This window comes from Mustela putorius, unplaced genomic scaffold (assembly GCF_011764305.1).
Source record: "Mustela putorius furo isolate JIRA1106 unplaced genomic scaffold, ASM1176430v1.1 tig00000867_pilon_pilon_pilon, whole genome shotgun sequence".
Classification (NCBI taxonomy): domain Eukaryota; kingdom Metazoa; phylum Chordata; class Mammalia; order Carnivora; family Mustelidae; genus Mustela; species Mustela putorius.
The window spans coordinates 1891405-1906564 of record NW_025421501.1 but is presented as its reverse complement, the minus strand read 5'-3'; the positions used below and the strand labels follow the sequence as shown (position 1 = coordinate 1906564).

At 39.1% G+C, this 15160-nt stretch overlaps 1 protein-coding gene across 2 annotated transcripts in view; it reads left to right on the top strand.

Moving 5' to 3' along the window:
• TEKT3 (tektin 3) overlaps positions 1-15160 on the top strand; it is a 37975-nt gene that overhangs the window by 9302 nt on the left and 13513 nt on the right. For both annotated transcript variants that reach the window (XM_045085391.1, XM_045085392.1), the window contains exons 2-5: positions 892-1499; positions 4007-4090; positions 9194-9264; positions 13337-13480. In XM_045085391.1, coding sequence (XP_044941326.1) covers positions 921-1499; positions 4007-4090; positions 9194-9264; positions 13337-13480 — 878 coding nt within the window. In that variant the 5' untranslated portion in view covers positions 892-920. The remainder of the gene's footprint in view (positions 1-891; positions 1500-4006; positions 4091-9193; positions 9265-13336; positions 13481-15160) is intronic.

Sequence of the window (15160 nt, the reverse complement as noted above, 5' to 3'; positions counted from 1 at the left end):
AGAGAGATCAGGCAGAGAGAGAGAAGGAAGAAAGAGAGGGGGAAGCAGGCTCCCCACTGAGCAGAGAGCCTGATGTGGGGCTCCATCCCAGAACCGTGGGATCATGACTTGAGCCGAAGGCAGAGGCTTAACCCACTGAGCCACCCAGGGGCCTCTGGCCTAGTAGTTTAAAAAGCTCACATTTATTGAACATTTATTTTGAGCCCAGAACTATGATAAGCATTCCAAAAACATAGCATTGTCTTACTTAGCCCTCCTAACTGCCCTAGAGTGTCTATACTGGAGGTGCCTCGAGGTGGCAAGTTGCCAAGAGAAGGGAGCCAAGTATTTGCCTTGAGGTATGTTTGCATACCAAGCACACTATTGTTATACCAGTTTTGTGCTCTTTTGGGATGACTGGGTAGGGGAAATGCTGCCAAGTAACACCTTGCTATTACTACCTCTCATAATCAGAGAAGTAAGTACTACTATATTATTCCCAATTTAGAGATGAGAAAATTGAGGCACAAATAGGTTAAGTAATTTGCCCAATGCCTCACAGCTAGTAAATAACAGAGGCAAGATATGCATCCCTGTTAAAATGCGTACTTTAGGTTCTTAGATTTGTTACAAGATAATTACATAAATTTAAATAATGATTTTTTAAAAATTCAGAAATTCAAGTGGCCAATCTAAAAAAATGTAATTTTTAGTATATTCTGGAAACAGAGATGGGAAAAAATATTTTTGGAACATATTATCACTGGTAAAGGTGGATATCAAATTAGAACAAATACCTAATATGTTAGGGAGTACTGCTACTAAAAGTCAAATGTGGCTTTCATTTGTAAATTTTTACCAAAGATTAATTTATGTGACTGTTTGTTTTTATACACCCCTCCCCCCCAACAGGAGAGATTTACAAATAGTGTTTGAGCATCATGGAGCCTTTAGGTTCTACATTAACGGCAACTTATGCCCACCCTAGACCAACACCAACCAACTTTCTACCAGCCATCAGTACTATGGCATCAAGCTATAGAGACCGCTTCCCCCACTACAATTTAACCCACACCTTGAGCCTTCCTTGGAGACCAAGCACATACTACAAAGTAGCCTCCAACTTGCCGACCTTGGGTCCGTACTGCACCAGATCTCAGAAGGTGTGCGAGAGTACCATGCTTCCCTTTGTTTCCAATAGAACCACTCTCTTCACAAGGTATACTCCTGATGATTGGTATAGGTCCAATTTGACCAATTATCTAGAATCCAACACTTCCCGACATAATTCAGAGAGACTAAGGGTAGATACATCTCGCCTGATTCAAGACAAATATCAGCAAACAAGAAAAACTCAAGCAGACTCCACCCAAAATTTGGGAGAACGAGTCAATGACATAGGATTTTGGAAATCTGAAATCACTCATGAGTTGGATGCAATGATTGGAGAGACAAATGAACTCACTGATGTTAAGAAAAAATTGGAGAGGGCTTTGATGGAGACAGAAGCCCCTCTTCAGGTAAATATAAGACCTTATGATTAAAAGATACTGGATATTTATATGATTATAATCCACTGGTTGAATTACTGTGGTTATTATCTGTTGAATTATGTTTCACTTCACCTATAGAAGCCAACCTCCTATCAGTACATCTGTAACTACTTCCAGGAGTTGGAAAAACCATGACCAGCTTTATACATCCTACAGAACAACCATTTAGGTAGAATGAATTCTGAGTGCAAAGCAAAAAAGGTTAAACAGAGAGACACCCTTATAGTGAGAATGGCATCTTTCCATTTCTTTAAAAGGCTCTTGGGCATCGCTGTCCCTGGATTATTGTATATAATATTTGAGGGGAAAAAGTACTAGTCTTTTAATCTTTTAATCTGTGTCATGAAATGCCTCCTGTGTATATGTTATGATATCTTTTTAGAGCGCAGTGAAATGATCAAGGAGACCACCTTAGGAGGTGGGGTGAGTTTGATTGAATAGAGTAATGGGCATGAGGTTAAGCCAGGTGTTGCAGTCATGGAGGTAGCATGTTAGTTTGTTGCTGGCCTCTGGCCACCTCTCACCCCACTGAGTATGTGATGTGTGGGGGGAGCTCCAACCCCACTCTACCCACGACCATTGAAAGAAGACATTCTATAGTTGAAGATGAACAAATTACAGAAATTATTTCAGAAGGTATCTATATATTGATGAGGCAAACACCATTTTTCTTCATGTTTGTATGATATTTCCCATGTGATAAGCATTTGCAGTGGTCTTCATTATGACATCTGTAGCAGAAGAGTTTAGAGAATTAAGCAACTAGAAGTCTAGTGGGTTGAAGAGTTTGTTGAAGACCCCTGTGCATTGTTCCTTCTTATTATGCAACCCCACCCCTTCCCCTGACAAAACACAAGCACGTGTAAGTACACACAACCACCAGAAATTCCAAGAAAGGACTTCTCAAATGATGTCCTTTTATATTAACTCACCATGAGATGTTTTCCAGGATCAGAAACCCTTCCATACTTTCTTCATGCTCTGGCTTATTTTGAGGAATCCTGGGCTGATCTGCACCCCATCTTACCTGCCCCACTTTAGAGTATCCTTAAAATGATAGCCACTTACTCTCCGAATTTCAGGGGGACATCCTGTTTCTTCCTTTTATTACTCCTTTCAGTGAGATGGATCTAATTTGTATTTTTTTCTGCAATTCTTGTCCAAATATTCTTCTGTGTTCAAATATTTACTATCAGCACAGTGTAGGAAGGTCCTCATTAAAATTAGAATTAGTCAGATAAACAGATACATCTCAAGAGGGAAAATCCAGGTGATCAACTAATATAAGAAAAAAGTGTTAAAATTCCATAATAAAAATGAGAAATCAATGAAATATCCATCTTTGGCCTATCATATTTGCAATGGTGGAAACTGATGACATCTAGAGTGGCCAAAGTGAAGAAGATGCTGGTAAGTTGCTGGTAAGAAGTTGCTGGTAAGATGAGTAGAATCCTACTAGACCTAGGGTTAGTAGGAATTTACAAAAAGCAGTTTAGCAATATACATGAAAATAATCAGAGTTCCCCGTCAACCTATTAATTCATTTTCTTGTAAATGTGAATTTTTACTATTAAAAATATACATTCATTCAAAGATTTTGTTCAATAATATGATGTCCAGATTACAGTGTACATACTATTACATTTTATGCTGAAAACATTAACATTATATGGTCATTCCAAGTCATGAAATAGTCTTTGAAAAAAGATTTGTAACTTTTGTATAATGTTCTTTCATAATTGATTGTTAGCGATCCAAGCTGTTTTCCACTTGAGTCATTAGCATACTTTGTCTCAGGGACTATTTTATGACTGGAGCCTACCATTTAATGTCAGTCCTAAAAAAGCACAATATAAAATTATAAAGGACATTATAACCTCTGTTTTGTTATAAACAACAAACAAAACAGTGATAGGAATATGGCTAAATCATTTTCTACTTTTCTCTGTTTTTTCTTTTTAATGGATAAAGCACATTCTTTTTGTAATTAGGAAAATAATAAATGGTACTTAAAAGTAATCACTTGGATTTTTGGCTACACTAATATTTTGGCTTCTTCAAGGATAATAATTTGTTTCTTTCTCACTCTTCTCAGTAGAAAATATTTGAAAATAATATCTAGGCTGTGTTTCAGGATATTATTTCTGTAGCAGAAATTAATGCTAAGTAATTTTCTCAGAAGTTAATTTGTAGGAACTAAGTCAATGCCAAATGCCTGATTTTGTCACCTTTCCAAATTAAAAATTTTTCCCAAACCACTTTGAAGGGTGAACTCTACCTCTTAACTAGCAATTAGGATTTACTTAGTTGTTATGGTGGGTCTCATGCTGGATTTTGGAAAAAATGCCTTGAAAAGTTGGTAAGTTGGTATTGGGACTATCTATTGACTTGTTTTAGGAACAGATCCTCTGAACTTCTCATCACTGATTTTAGTTACTTTGTATTAGTGTTTTCCATTATTTGTGTATCTGTAGGTAGCCCGAGAATGTCTATTTCATCGAGAGAAGAGAATGGGGATCGATCTGGTTCATGATGAAGTGGAAACTGAATTGTTGACGGTGAGTATGGTCAACAACAAGAAATGTAGTTGCAAACATGTGCTTAATGTGTAGAAACAAACAAACGAAATTTGTGTTAGATGAAGCCATTTATAAGTAAGAAGTTGCATTGTAGTATCAATATGTTTATATTGAGATACAATATAGTATCAAATGTTTAGAGAATTTAAAAAAGATTTTGGGGGGTTATAAAAGTAATAGATGTTCATTGAGAGAATTCAAAAGATACAGACTAGGATAAAGAAAGATAAAAATCACCTGAATTTCGGTTAGACAGAAATCACTGTTAACTTTGGAGAATTTCAGTTTATTCAGAGAATTTCAGAGAATTTCTTTTTATTAATCATACTTAGACACCACCCAGCTTAAAGACACACAAATATGTCTTCAAGATTAGAATTATACTGTATACATAATTTGTGTGGTGCTTTTTTTGATGGATAAATGCTCAATGAGGTTTATTCTTAAATACAGTTGTAGGGAAGGCAGCCCCATTCTTTTTAAAGAGTTAGTTTTTTTAGAGCAGTTTTAGAACTACAACAAAATTGAGAGTAAGGCATAGAGATTTCCCTTATAGCTCCTACTATAAGGGAATATATAACCTCCCCCATTACCAACAGCCCCCACCATTGATGAACCTATCTTGATACATCACTGTCATCAAATCTGGAGTGGGGATTAGTTATTGGTATTAAAAATATTCCCCAGATAATTTTAATGAACAACTGGAGTTCAGAAGCACTATGAAATATTGTTGGTAGGAATTAATAAAGATGTAAATGAATGGACAAATCATGTGTGTGTATTCGAAGGCTTAAATAGTGTTATGGTAGCAGTACTTCTCAACATGGACCACAGATTCAACAGAATCCTTGTCAAACTCTCAGCTGACTGCTTTGTAAAAATTGGCAAGCTGATCCTGAAATTCACGTGGAAATTCAAGGGATTCAGAATAGCCAAACTAATATTGAAAAAGAAGAAATTCAGAGGACCTACACTTCTTAATTTTAAAAACTTACTACAAAGCTATAACACGTGAGACAGTAGTACTGGCAATAAAGATAGGCATGCAGACCAATGGAATAGAATTTGAGAATCCAGAAATAAACCCTCCCTTTTACAATCAATTCATCTTCAACAAGGGTGCTAACATGAGTCAATGGGAAAGAAATGCTTTCATGAACAAACAGTGATGGGACAGTTGGATGTCTGTGTGCAAGAGACTGAAGTTGGACTCCTACGTCACACTGAATATAAAAAATTGAATATAAGTGGATCAAAGACTTAAGTGTAAGAGCTACAATTGTAAAACTCTTAGAAGAAAACATAGGCATAAATATTGGTGACACTGAGGTCAGCAATCATTTCATAAATCTGACACCAAAAACACAAATACAGACAATGTAAGAAAAAAGAGATCAAATGATCATCATCAAAACGGCAAACTTTGATGCTTTAAAGAGCGTCATCAACAAAGTGAAAAGACAGTCCATAGAATAGAAGAAAAATCTTCTCAAATTGTATATCTGATAAGGTTATCTATAATATATAAATAACTCTAAAAATTAAAGATAAAAAACCCCAAATAACCCAACAAAAACTAGGCAAAGGATCTGAACAGAGTTCTCCAAAGTGATTATGCACATGGCCAATAAACACAGTAAAAAATGCTCATTATTAGTTCACCAGGGAGATGCAAATAAAACCACAATGGAATACTACCTCACCCCCACCCCAGGATGTCTATACTCAGAATCACAAATAATAAGAGGTGTTGGTGAGGATATGCTGGTGGAGAGGTAAAATGATATACCTGTTTTGGAAAATCGTTAAAGATAGAGTGGCCATATGATTCAGTAGTTCTACTCCTATGTATCTGCCCAAGAGGAAAAAAAAAAGGACATGCCTACACAAGAACTTATACATGAATGTCCATAGCATTATCCATAACAGCTATTTAGAAACAACACAAATGTCTGTCAGCTTCTGAGTGATACATAAAATGTGGTATAGCCATACAATAGAATGTTATTTAACCATAAAAAGATCCTAAAACATTCTACTACATGGATGACCCTTGAAAATTTATGCTAAGTGAAGAAGTCAGCCACAAAGGACTGCACATTGCAGGATTCCATTTCCATGAAATGTCTGGATTTAGGAAGTCTATAGAGACTGAAAAATTAGTGGTAGCCTAGGAGAAACAGGCTCTGGAGATTGGAAACTGGGTAACAGTGTAGGGGTATGTTGTTTCTTTGGGGTGTAATGAGGATGTTCTACCATTGGTTCTGGTGATGGTTTTATATACTAAAAAACTATTGAGTTGTACAAATATATGAGCTCTATCATATATGAATTATATCAATAAATGTATTTTTTAAACAACCACTACCACCACCACTGCTTTAGAGGTTTGATATTTTTCTAGACCAGTAGCAGAAGTTACTTTATCTAAAAATAACTAAATCTACAGTTAAAGTAATGGTTTGTCAACTGAAAGATGCTTGATCATTGCCAATTAATTCAAGTAATGAGTGTATCCTTAGCTTACTCAAAGTAGTGATGTTAGCATATCTTTTCATTTAAACAACACTGGTCTAATTTTTTGGAATAACTCAATAAACATTGGCAAAAAAAGAAGTAGCTTTAAAAGGCCTATTGTTGAAGAAGATGGTCGCATTGAAATATTTTCTCATGAATTCTCTTGGCTTTCACATTCAATCAGTGATATTCCACCAAATTCTCACAGAATGGCTTCTCTTGGGGAATTGATCAGGGTACCCTCTTTTTTGGTCCTCCTAGACCAGGCTAACTCCTTGAACTTTTTAAAGCCAAATGAATCTTGTATACAAATTAATAGATAAATTATTGCTGGAGACAATTCCAAAGGTCTTTGGTTGTAGGCATTCCCTATTTCCATGAACCCTTCTGCCCCCAACCATCTGACCTTTATTCCATGGCATCATTTAAATTCAAATATAGTAATCATTGATCAAATTTATCAATATTTTTTATAGCAAGAGTTTCATTAAATGCATTTTTCCCCCATTAAAGTCCAGAAATTCCCACTACATGCATCGTGTATATGTAGTATAAAAGCTCACTAGGATTTTGGGCATTAAGTAGTATTTTCCAAGCAGTATTCCACTCATCCTTTGGCAACACCTTAGCGAACTAGGTACACACACCACCATCCCCCCCACCAAGCTGTAGAGAAAGACGAAGACTGAACAACACTAAAACAAAGACTGATTGCACAACTCACTATGAAAATGTGCAAAAAAGCTTCGCTACCTGTAAGGGCAGGTGGAACCTTGATGACAACACGAGGTGGGAATGTGGTTTTTCACTTCATTAATTCAGAGGATCAAAGAATGAGTCGGTAGAGTTATCGCTGAAATGAATTCCAGGCATACTTAATATTTTTATGTGAAACAATAAAAGAATAAGAAGACTATATAGTTGAGCAGTAATTGATATTGGAGTGGAGAAGACCTTTATAATCAAATTAGCAAAAGTGGAGACCAAAAGGGGATACTTAATAAATTTGACAGCATAGAAATCTTGGCTGTCTAAATATCAAACTCATGATGCAAAAATATAAAGGCAGGGTAGAAACTGGTTAAAAATGTACATATATTTTTATATTGTATATATTTATATCTACATTGATGACATCCATGATGGAAAAGATTGAATTTCAAATATAAGAATCCTTATAAAGTAGTAAGAAAAAAAACAAAAGAAAAAGCGAAGAAGCAGGTTAATTCACAAAAGAAGAAAGTCAAATGAGGAGCCAATACACAGTTAAAATATTAACCTGCCAATTTCAGGAGGTTTGTTGTTTGGGGGAGGGGTCCTATCACACTGGCAAAAATGGAGAGGATTTGGTAGTGATCGCTTAGTAGGTGAGGAGAGGAAGTGTACTCTCATTTATTGTTGTAAATGGGTACAACTTCTCTGAAGGACATTTGGCCGTATTCGTCAAAACCTTGGAAAAAACCATGCCTTTGGTGGCATCTAAACATTTACTGAGGTGGTTCATCATGGTGTGTTTTAATGTCATGGGAAAATGTTCAGGTTTAAAAATGAAAAGGTGGGGGCCCTTGGGCGCCTCAGTTGGTTAAACGTCCCACTCATGATCTCAGCTCCGGTCATGATCTCAGGGTCGTGAGATGGAGCCCAGATGGGCTTGCACTCAGCAGGGAGTCCTCTTGAGATTCTCTTTCTCTCTTTCCTTCAGCCCCTGCTGGGACTGCTCTCTCTAAATAAAATAAAATTAAAAAAATAAATAAATAAAATCTTAAAATAAATAAAAATAAACAAGATGAAAAGGCAGGCCACAAAACAGTATGCATAGTGTGATTGCTCTGTGTTTGAAAAGTGAAAACAGTGACCATGTGCACTTTCTAAACATCAGAGGGAAGCGAAGAGTGTTTACTTAAAACGTCTCTGACACAACACATGCTATGTAATAGTATATATCCTGGAGGCATCAGAATGCCCCGTGTGTGGTCGAGTAGAGGGGTACACAGCGGGGTTTGTGAGTGTAGGAGCTGAGCTGCCAGGGACAGGCAACAGAGAGAGGGCTGGCCTCCCAGTGTGGAAGTCAAGTTTCCATTTGGACCAAAGAGCTGGGTCTGTTGATATATGCATTGCCAGAGGGAAGTCCCTTTTTGGCAGTCCCTTTCCGTCCCCAGTTTACTTTGTTTTGGAAGAATAGCTACTATAAAAGAAGCTTGCATCAAGTTCAGCCTTGCACATCACCAGAATTTATTTATTACCTTATTGTTATACTGTTTTTGTTAAGGGTCAGAGATAAAAACAAATCCTACAGTTTTACTCCTGTCCCAACTTGTTCCATAATATAATTTTCTTATAGCCCTAGAAAGGGGTGAACCTCAGTCTAATGTTTAGATTGCAGGACCATGAGGGCATAGAGGTAAGTAAGTGGGTGTAAAAATTGTTTTATTGTCTTACTTGACGTTTTTTTCCAGGAACAGTTTTCCTTTGCTGATGTTTTGTTACATTGTTGGCTTTGGATGTTATACCCAATGATGAAAACATTAATGTGTATGTGTGTGTTTTTTTTCAATCGAGTAGGAGGTTGATATTATTCTGTGTTGTCAAGAAAGGATGAAGCTGCATTTGGATAAGGCCATTGCTCAACTTGCGTAAGACTTTTCAATGTGTATACCATTTAAAATCTGTCTCAAAATTGTGTTTTTGTGTCTTCCACTCAAATTTCTCTTAGCTTCTTAGGTAAGGATTTCTTATATATAGATACACATACACACTCACCCCACCCCCCCCACACACATACACACGTGCACATACACATTTTTATTTGGAGGTTAAGATGAGTTCTTGGAGTGCTTGCTTTAACTTTTTAGCTAGAGACGTAGTTTTGAGGGCTGCCTGGGTGTTCAGCTGGTTAAACATCAGACTCTTAGTTTCAGCTCAGGTCGCAATCTCAGTGTCGTAAGATCGAGCCCCAACGGGGGCTTCGTGCTCAGCATGGAGTCTGCTTGTGATTCCCTTGTCTTCTGCCTCGCCCCCGAATTGCGTGTGCACACACGTGTGCACACACTCTTTCTCAAATCAATCAGTAAATAAAATCTTAAAAAATAATTTTGAGATGTTACAGAATTTCTGCCCTAACTTGGAGTACGGCTAAGATTAATTTCTTTTCTTTCTTTCTTTTTTTTTTTTTTAAAGATTTTAATCTGAGAGCAAGAGTGAGAGGAGAGAGAGTGAGCATGCGTGGTGGCGGGGGGAGTAGACGGATGGGGGAGAAACATACCCCCTGCTGAGCCTGAAGCCCAATGCAGGGCTCCATCCCAAGACCCTGGGATCATGACCCGAGCCAAAGGCAGTTGCTTAACCGAATGAGCCACCCAGGTGCCCTGGGTAAGATTTCTTTTAAACTCAAAAGACTTTCATTCTTTGAGGAGAGATTGATTTGTGTATATTCAGCCCAATAGCTGGAAAAGTAAAGAGTTGTGGCTCACTTTGATGATTATTTCCATAACTCCTTAAAGACTCAGACTTCTCTGATTTCCAGGGGACCCTGGTACCTGCTCCCTGGTGCTTTTGTTACACAGTGCAGTACTGTAACTCTTCACCCATCCTACTCTCCTAGAGTACAAATCCTTCTTTCCCTGGCAATAGTAGATAGTAGGTACTTAATATTTATGGTGGGGATTGGGGCGGGGAAGAGTAATAATCAAAGGAAGGTCTTAAGCAAAGATAACAACTGTCAGCTTAGAAAACACATTGGTCGAGCCTCTTTCCCAACATGACTGGAAAGATGAATGTTCATCTGGTTATGGCCGTGGAAGCAGCATCAAAATGTCACCGGAAGGGAAGGATGCTTCTGCTTATACTGATGCTGTCAAGGATAAGATGTGAGAGAGACGCTAAAAGGAATAAGAGTTATAGAGGTATCAGTTCTGCTTGCTTTGCTTGCCCACTGTGTCCCACCGGATTGATGCTCTGCAGTTCGGTGAGGTTTAGCTGGCTGGGACCTCTCCCTGACTGTGATTGGAAGGGCTCTTTACTCTAGAAATGTTGGGTAGAAGATTAGTTAAGAATGACTGACTACACATGGTTTGGTTAACTACCATTTACCTGAGCTATAAATACAAGGCAGTGTTGTTTTGGTATTACTTTTTGGCTTCTGCTCCCTAGAAATCACAGAACCACAGTTTAGCATGGTTCACAGAATAGTGTCTATTATGTTTTCTTTGGGTCCAGTTCCCAATCTTATTTTCTTGTGTAACTTAAAATCTGCAGCTCATCCTCCACGTTCTTCACTCTTCTTGCCCAGATTGTTCCACTGTGGAACAGCCACATCCTCATATCAGTCTCTGCTACAAACTGCCTCATTTCCAGCCCTATTTAGGTCTTTTGCACTTGTGTAGAACCTTTGTTGATGAGCCTTTAAAGACCTGGGTTTTCATTTAATACACAGTGGATAAAATGCCTACCTCATTTCCTGGGGTGGTTTCTCCAGAATTTATGGGACCCTTAGCATGGTCATTGGGCTTGGTCCAAGGAAGGTGATGGGAGGAGGTTGTTCAATACTATTTGCTTTGGAACACACAACGAAGGCCTCAGTTTGGACCTCAGCTGAAAATAGAATGTCATTAGGCACCAACATGGTAGCCAAGATTTTTCCCATTTTGGGCTCTAAGACAGGCAGGTGGGGTACTGCCTCAAGCACCTTCTTTAAGGAAGTTCTGAGGTTAGGTCAGAGGAGGTCTTGTATCAGCCCAAGAGAGGAAGGGTAGGGGGCATCTTGGTCCCAGACCCAGAAGTGAGAAAGTCCTTTAATCCCAGAGTTTCAACACAATAACCTGAGATGGGAGACTGAACACAGAATGGCAAGAGGAGGCAGCTTTCTCATCTTTCATGTCTTGCATGTTTTTTAGAATTCACAAAAGTTATTTTTCAGGATTCACAAAACACAGGCTACTGGCATGCTGCTGTCCTCATTTCTATTTCACACAAAAAGATGAGCTCTGGTAGGTCAAGCACTTACCTTAATTCCAGCTGCAGCTGGAATTAATCTATTCTATTCAATGTAGGCTTTACCAAGTGGCTCCAAAATGGACCATTGGACCAAAATGGTCCAATGCCAAGACGATTTTGGGTGCCAGAAACACTGAAATGATTATCATCTGGTTGTCCTGATTTTTCAAATACTATCTGTACGCTAATGATCCCCCAGTTTTTATTTCCATCCCAGACCTGTCTCCCAAATTCCAACAACCTCCTTGGTATCTACACTTGGATGTTTAATGAATGCTCAAGCTCAGTGTTTTGGCTGCACTTCTGTCTTCTCCCCAGCCTACTTGCTTACCTCTGTTGATGGAATTCTGTTATTCCAATTACTCAGCTTCACCTCTCCTCCACCCCTTCATGTTTAATCTCCTAGAGATGTCTCTCGGCTCTCTTAAAACTTACTGGATCTGAACACTTGCTACCTCCTTCATTGTTATCCTCTTGGTCCAAGCCATTATTATCTCTCACCTGGGTAACTGTACCCATCTGCTAATGGGTCTCCCTGTCCCCTACAGTCTGTTCTAAACCCAGCACCAAATGATCTTTGAAAACTGTAAATCAGTGGTCTCTCACTTCACTTGGAGGAAAACTTGACTCCTTCCAATGTCCTCCAATGAGGCCTAGCATGATCTGCTACTTCCTCCTGCAAGTCTTGGCTCAAACATTTCCTCCTTAAGGAGTCCTATTCTGACCATCTTATTTAAATCATCACTCACAGTCTTGTTTCCTTTTCTGCTTTGTTTTTTTGCATTGTTCTGCTAACGACACGATTTGTTTATTTGTTAGGGGTATTGCCTGTCTCCTCCCTCTAGAATGTAAACTTCTTTAGAGAAGAGATGCTTGCTTTGTCTATTGATGCATTGGGGTTGAACATTGCCTGATAGGTAGTAGACACTCAGTAATTATTTGTTGAATCAACCACCACATGAGGAAAGATGTGGGTCACCTGTCACCCATGCCCACCCCATGGGCCTATTATTTTGCTAGTGAGGTTCCAGGTCTCCTATCTGTTTGGCAGGGGAGGGAACACCATGCATCTCAGAACCCCTTCCTTCCCAGGAGAGAGGCTACTGGAGGAGATGAGCCTGTGGGCCCCAATTCCTCATGTCCTTTCAGGCACTCTGTCTCTGGCCCCAGAGCTCAATATTTACACTTGGTTTCTATCTCCCAGAAAACTTCTTAGGCCTCACCTGACCACAAACTGAGGTCAGCTGTGGAAGGAGGGAGGCTGTATATAAATATCTCAGAACTTCTTGGGGGAACTGCACTCAAAGAATGGAGGAATTAGCGTTTAGAAGCAGAAAAAGAAGAAGGAAAGAGAGGCACTGATGTGGACAGATCACTTTAAACCAGGGTCCAACCTGGAATAGTGTTTGTGTTAGGAAGACAGGTCTCAGCCTTGGGGTTCCAGATACCTGCCCTCTGTTTATCTATACCTCTTCTCCCCCAAATCCCACCACACACGATGGGAGGGGCAGTGTGGACAGGGTTCTAATTAATCACATGTATGGACATCTCCAGGGAAGGCTCCTTTTAATTAGGAAGCTGAACATTGTGTGAAAAGAGGAGAGACCCAGACAGCAGTAGTGGGTGGGTCCCAGCACAGAAGGGCCAATTACTCTTCCTCATATCAAATTATTTCCTAAACCTGAAGCTCCATTTCCTCACTCTCTGTTACAGAGCTAACAGAGCTTCCCAGCACGAGCTGGAGAAGGACCTGAGTGATAAGCAGGCAGCTTTCAGAATCGATGATAAATGCCACCATCTGCGAAACACATCAGATGGTGTCAGCTATTTTCGCGGTGTGGAGAGGGTTGATGCGACGTAAGTTGGGCTCTAACTACCTCTATGATTTCAATGTCATTTAATTCATTCTCTCTCCCTTCAAAATGACATAGCTTACAGGTTAAAACGGAAAATGTGGGAAGATGTGGGGAAGATGAAAGATATACCCTACTTTGGATCATTCTTCAGTAAGCATGTGTATTCCTCAGCCAGGCACTTGCCTTCTCTTTTATTTTGTAGAAGAATATTTGCTGTTTACACTTATTGTGGGGAGCACTGAGTAATGTATAGAATTGTGGAATCACTTTGTACAAAGTAATAGGACGTTGTAAGTCAAACTTACCTCAAAAATAAATATTTAAAAAGCTCAAAAAAAAAAGGGTGAAAATTTGTTTTTTGTATTTCTAACTATGAAGATAACAGCTACTTGAAACAGAAAAGCCTAGAAAACACAAATAAATGTAAAGAAAAGAAGGTGTTGCCAATGGGCTGGATGCCCTGGATTCCATGGGGTAAAAGTTGAAAAACAACTTCACGTTTTATTACTACCGCTTGTTAAACCAGTGGTTTCTTTGCTAGGCCCCTGGATGCAGTCTTGAGTTAATGGTCTTTTTCCAGCCATTCCCTTAAAAAATCAACTTGATTGACTGAGGTGAAATTCACCTACACACTAAAATGCATTTGGTCCAAGCGTACATTTTGGTGAGTTTGGACAAATTTCTGTGCCCATGTAACCAGACCAGGGTCAAGATAAAGAATACTTTTGTCACCTCAAAGAGTTCCCATGTTCTCCTTCCCAAGCTGACACCCTTTTCAAGTGACCCCCACATGGATTCCCTATTGTGGCGCTGGTCACCCCCAAAGCAGCTCCATCTCTTATTGCTCCTGTACTAGGAGCAGCATGTGTCAACTTTGATTTTTAGATTCTTCAAGTGTGAATCAGATTCAAACCGTATGTCCTAAGTGGTCTGCTTGAAATGCCCCTTACTTGGGTTGAGGTGAGCAGGAATCATCATCATCTTCTCCTTCTGGGGAAGGAGATGTGCTGAGATCAAACCAGACACTCTGAGCACCTTGCCTTCCATCAAGGGCCTTCTCTATTTCCAGCATGAATTTTTAGCCATTTCTCATGGAATGCCAAGGTATGGAGCATGCAGTGTGTTATTTTTGTCACTGAGGCCTGAGATAACACCTTTAGTCAACAGTAAGATTCTTCTTTGATATTCCATCATGTCAACAAAGAAATGCCACCTGTAAACCCACCATGCCCAATGTTAACTATTAGTCCTTCCAATATGGTTCTGCACACATAGAGATTTTTATTTTTATTTATTTTTATTTTTTAAAGATTTTATTTATTTGACAGAGATCACAAGTAGGCAGAGAGGCAGGCAGAGAGAGAGGAGGAAGCAAGTTCTCTGCTGAGCTGAGAGCCTGACATGGGGCTTGATCCCAGGACCCTGGGATCATGACCTGAGCTGAAAGAAGAGGCTTTAACCCACTGAGCCACCCAGGTGCCCGAGATTTGTATTTTTAAGGAGTGGCATTACAGACATACTGTTTGTATAGTCTGTGTGGCTTTTCATTTCCTGATATATCAAAGCACTGTGAAAATACTGTACAACACAAGTTCGCATGCTCTATGAATTACCTTATTTAAATGTACCATAATCTATCGCTTCTCGGTCTTTTGGCCAAGATCAAGTGAAATGTACCATA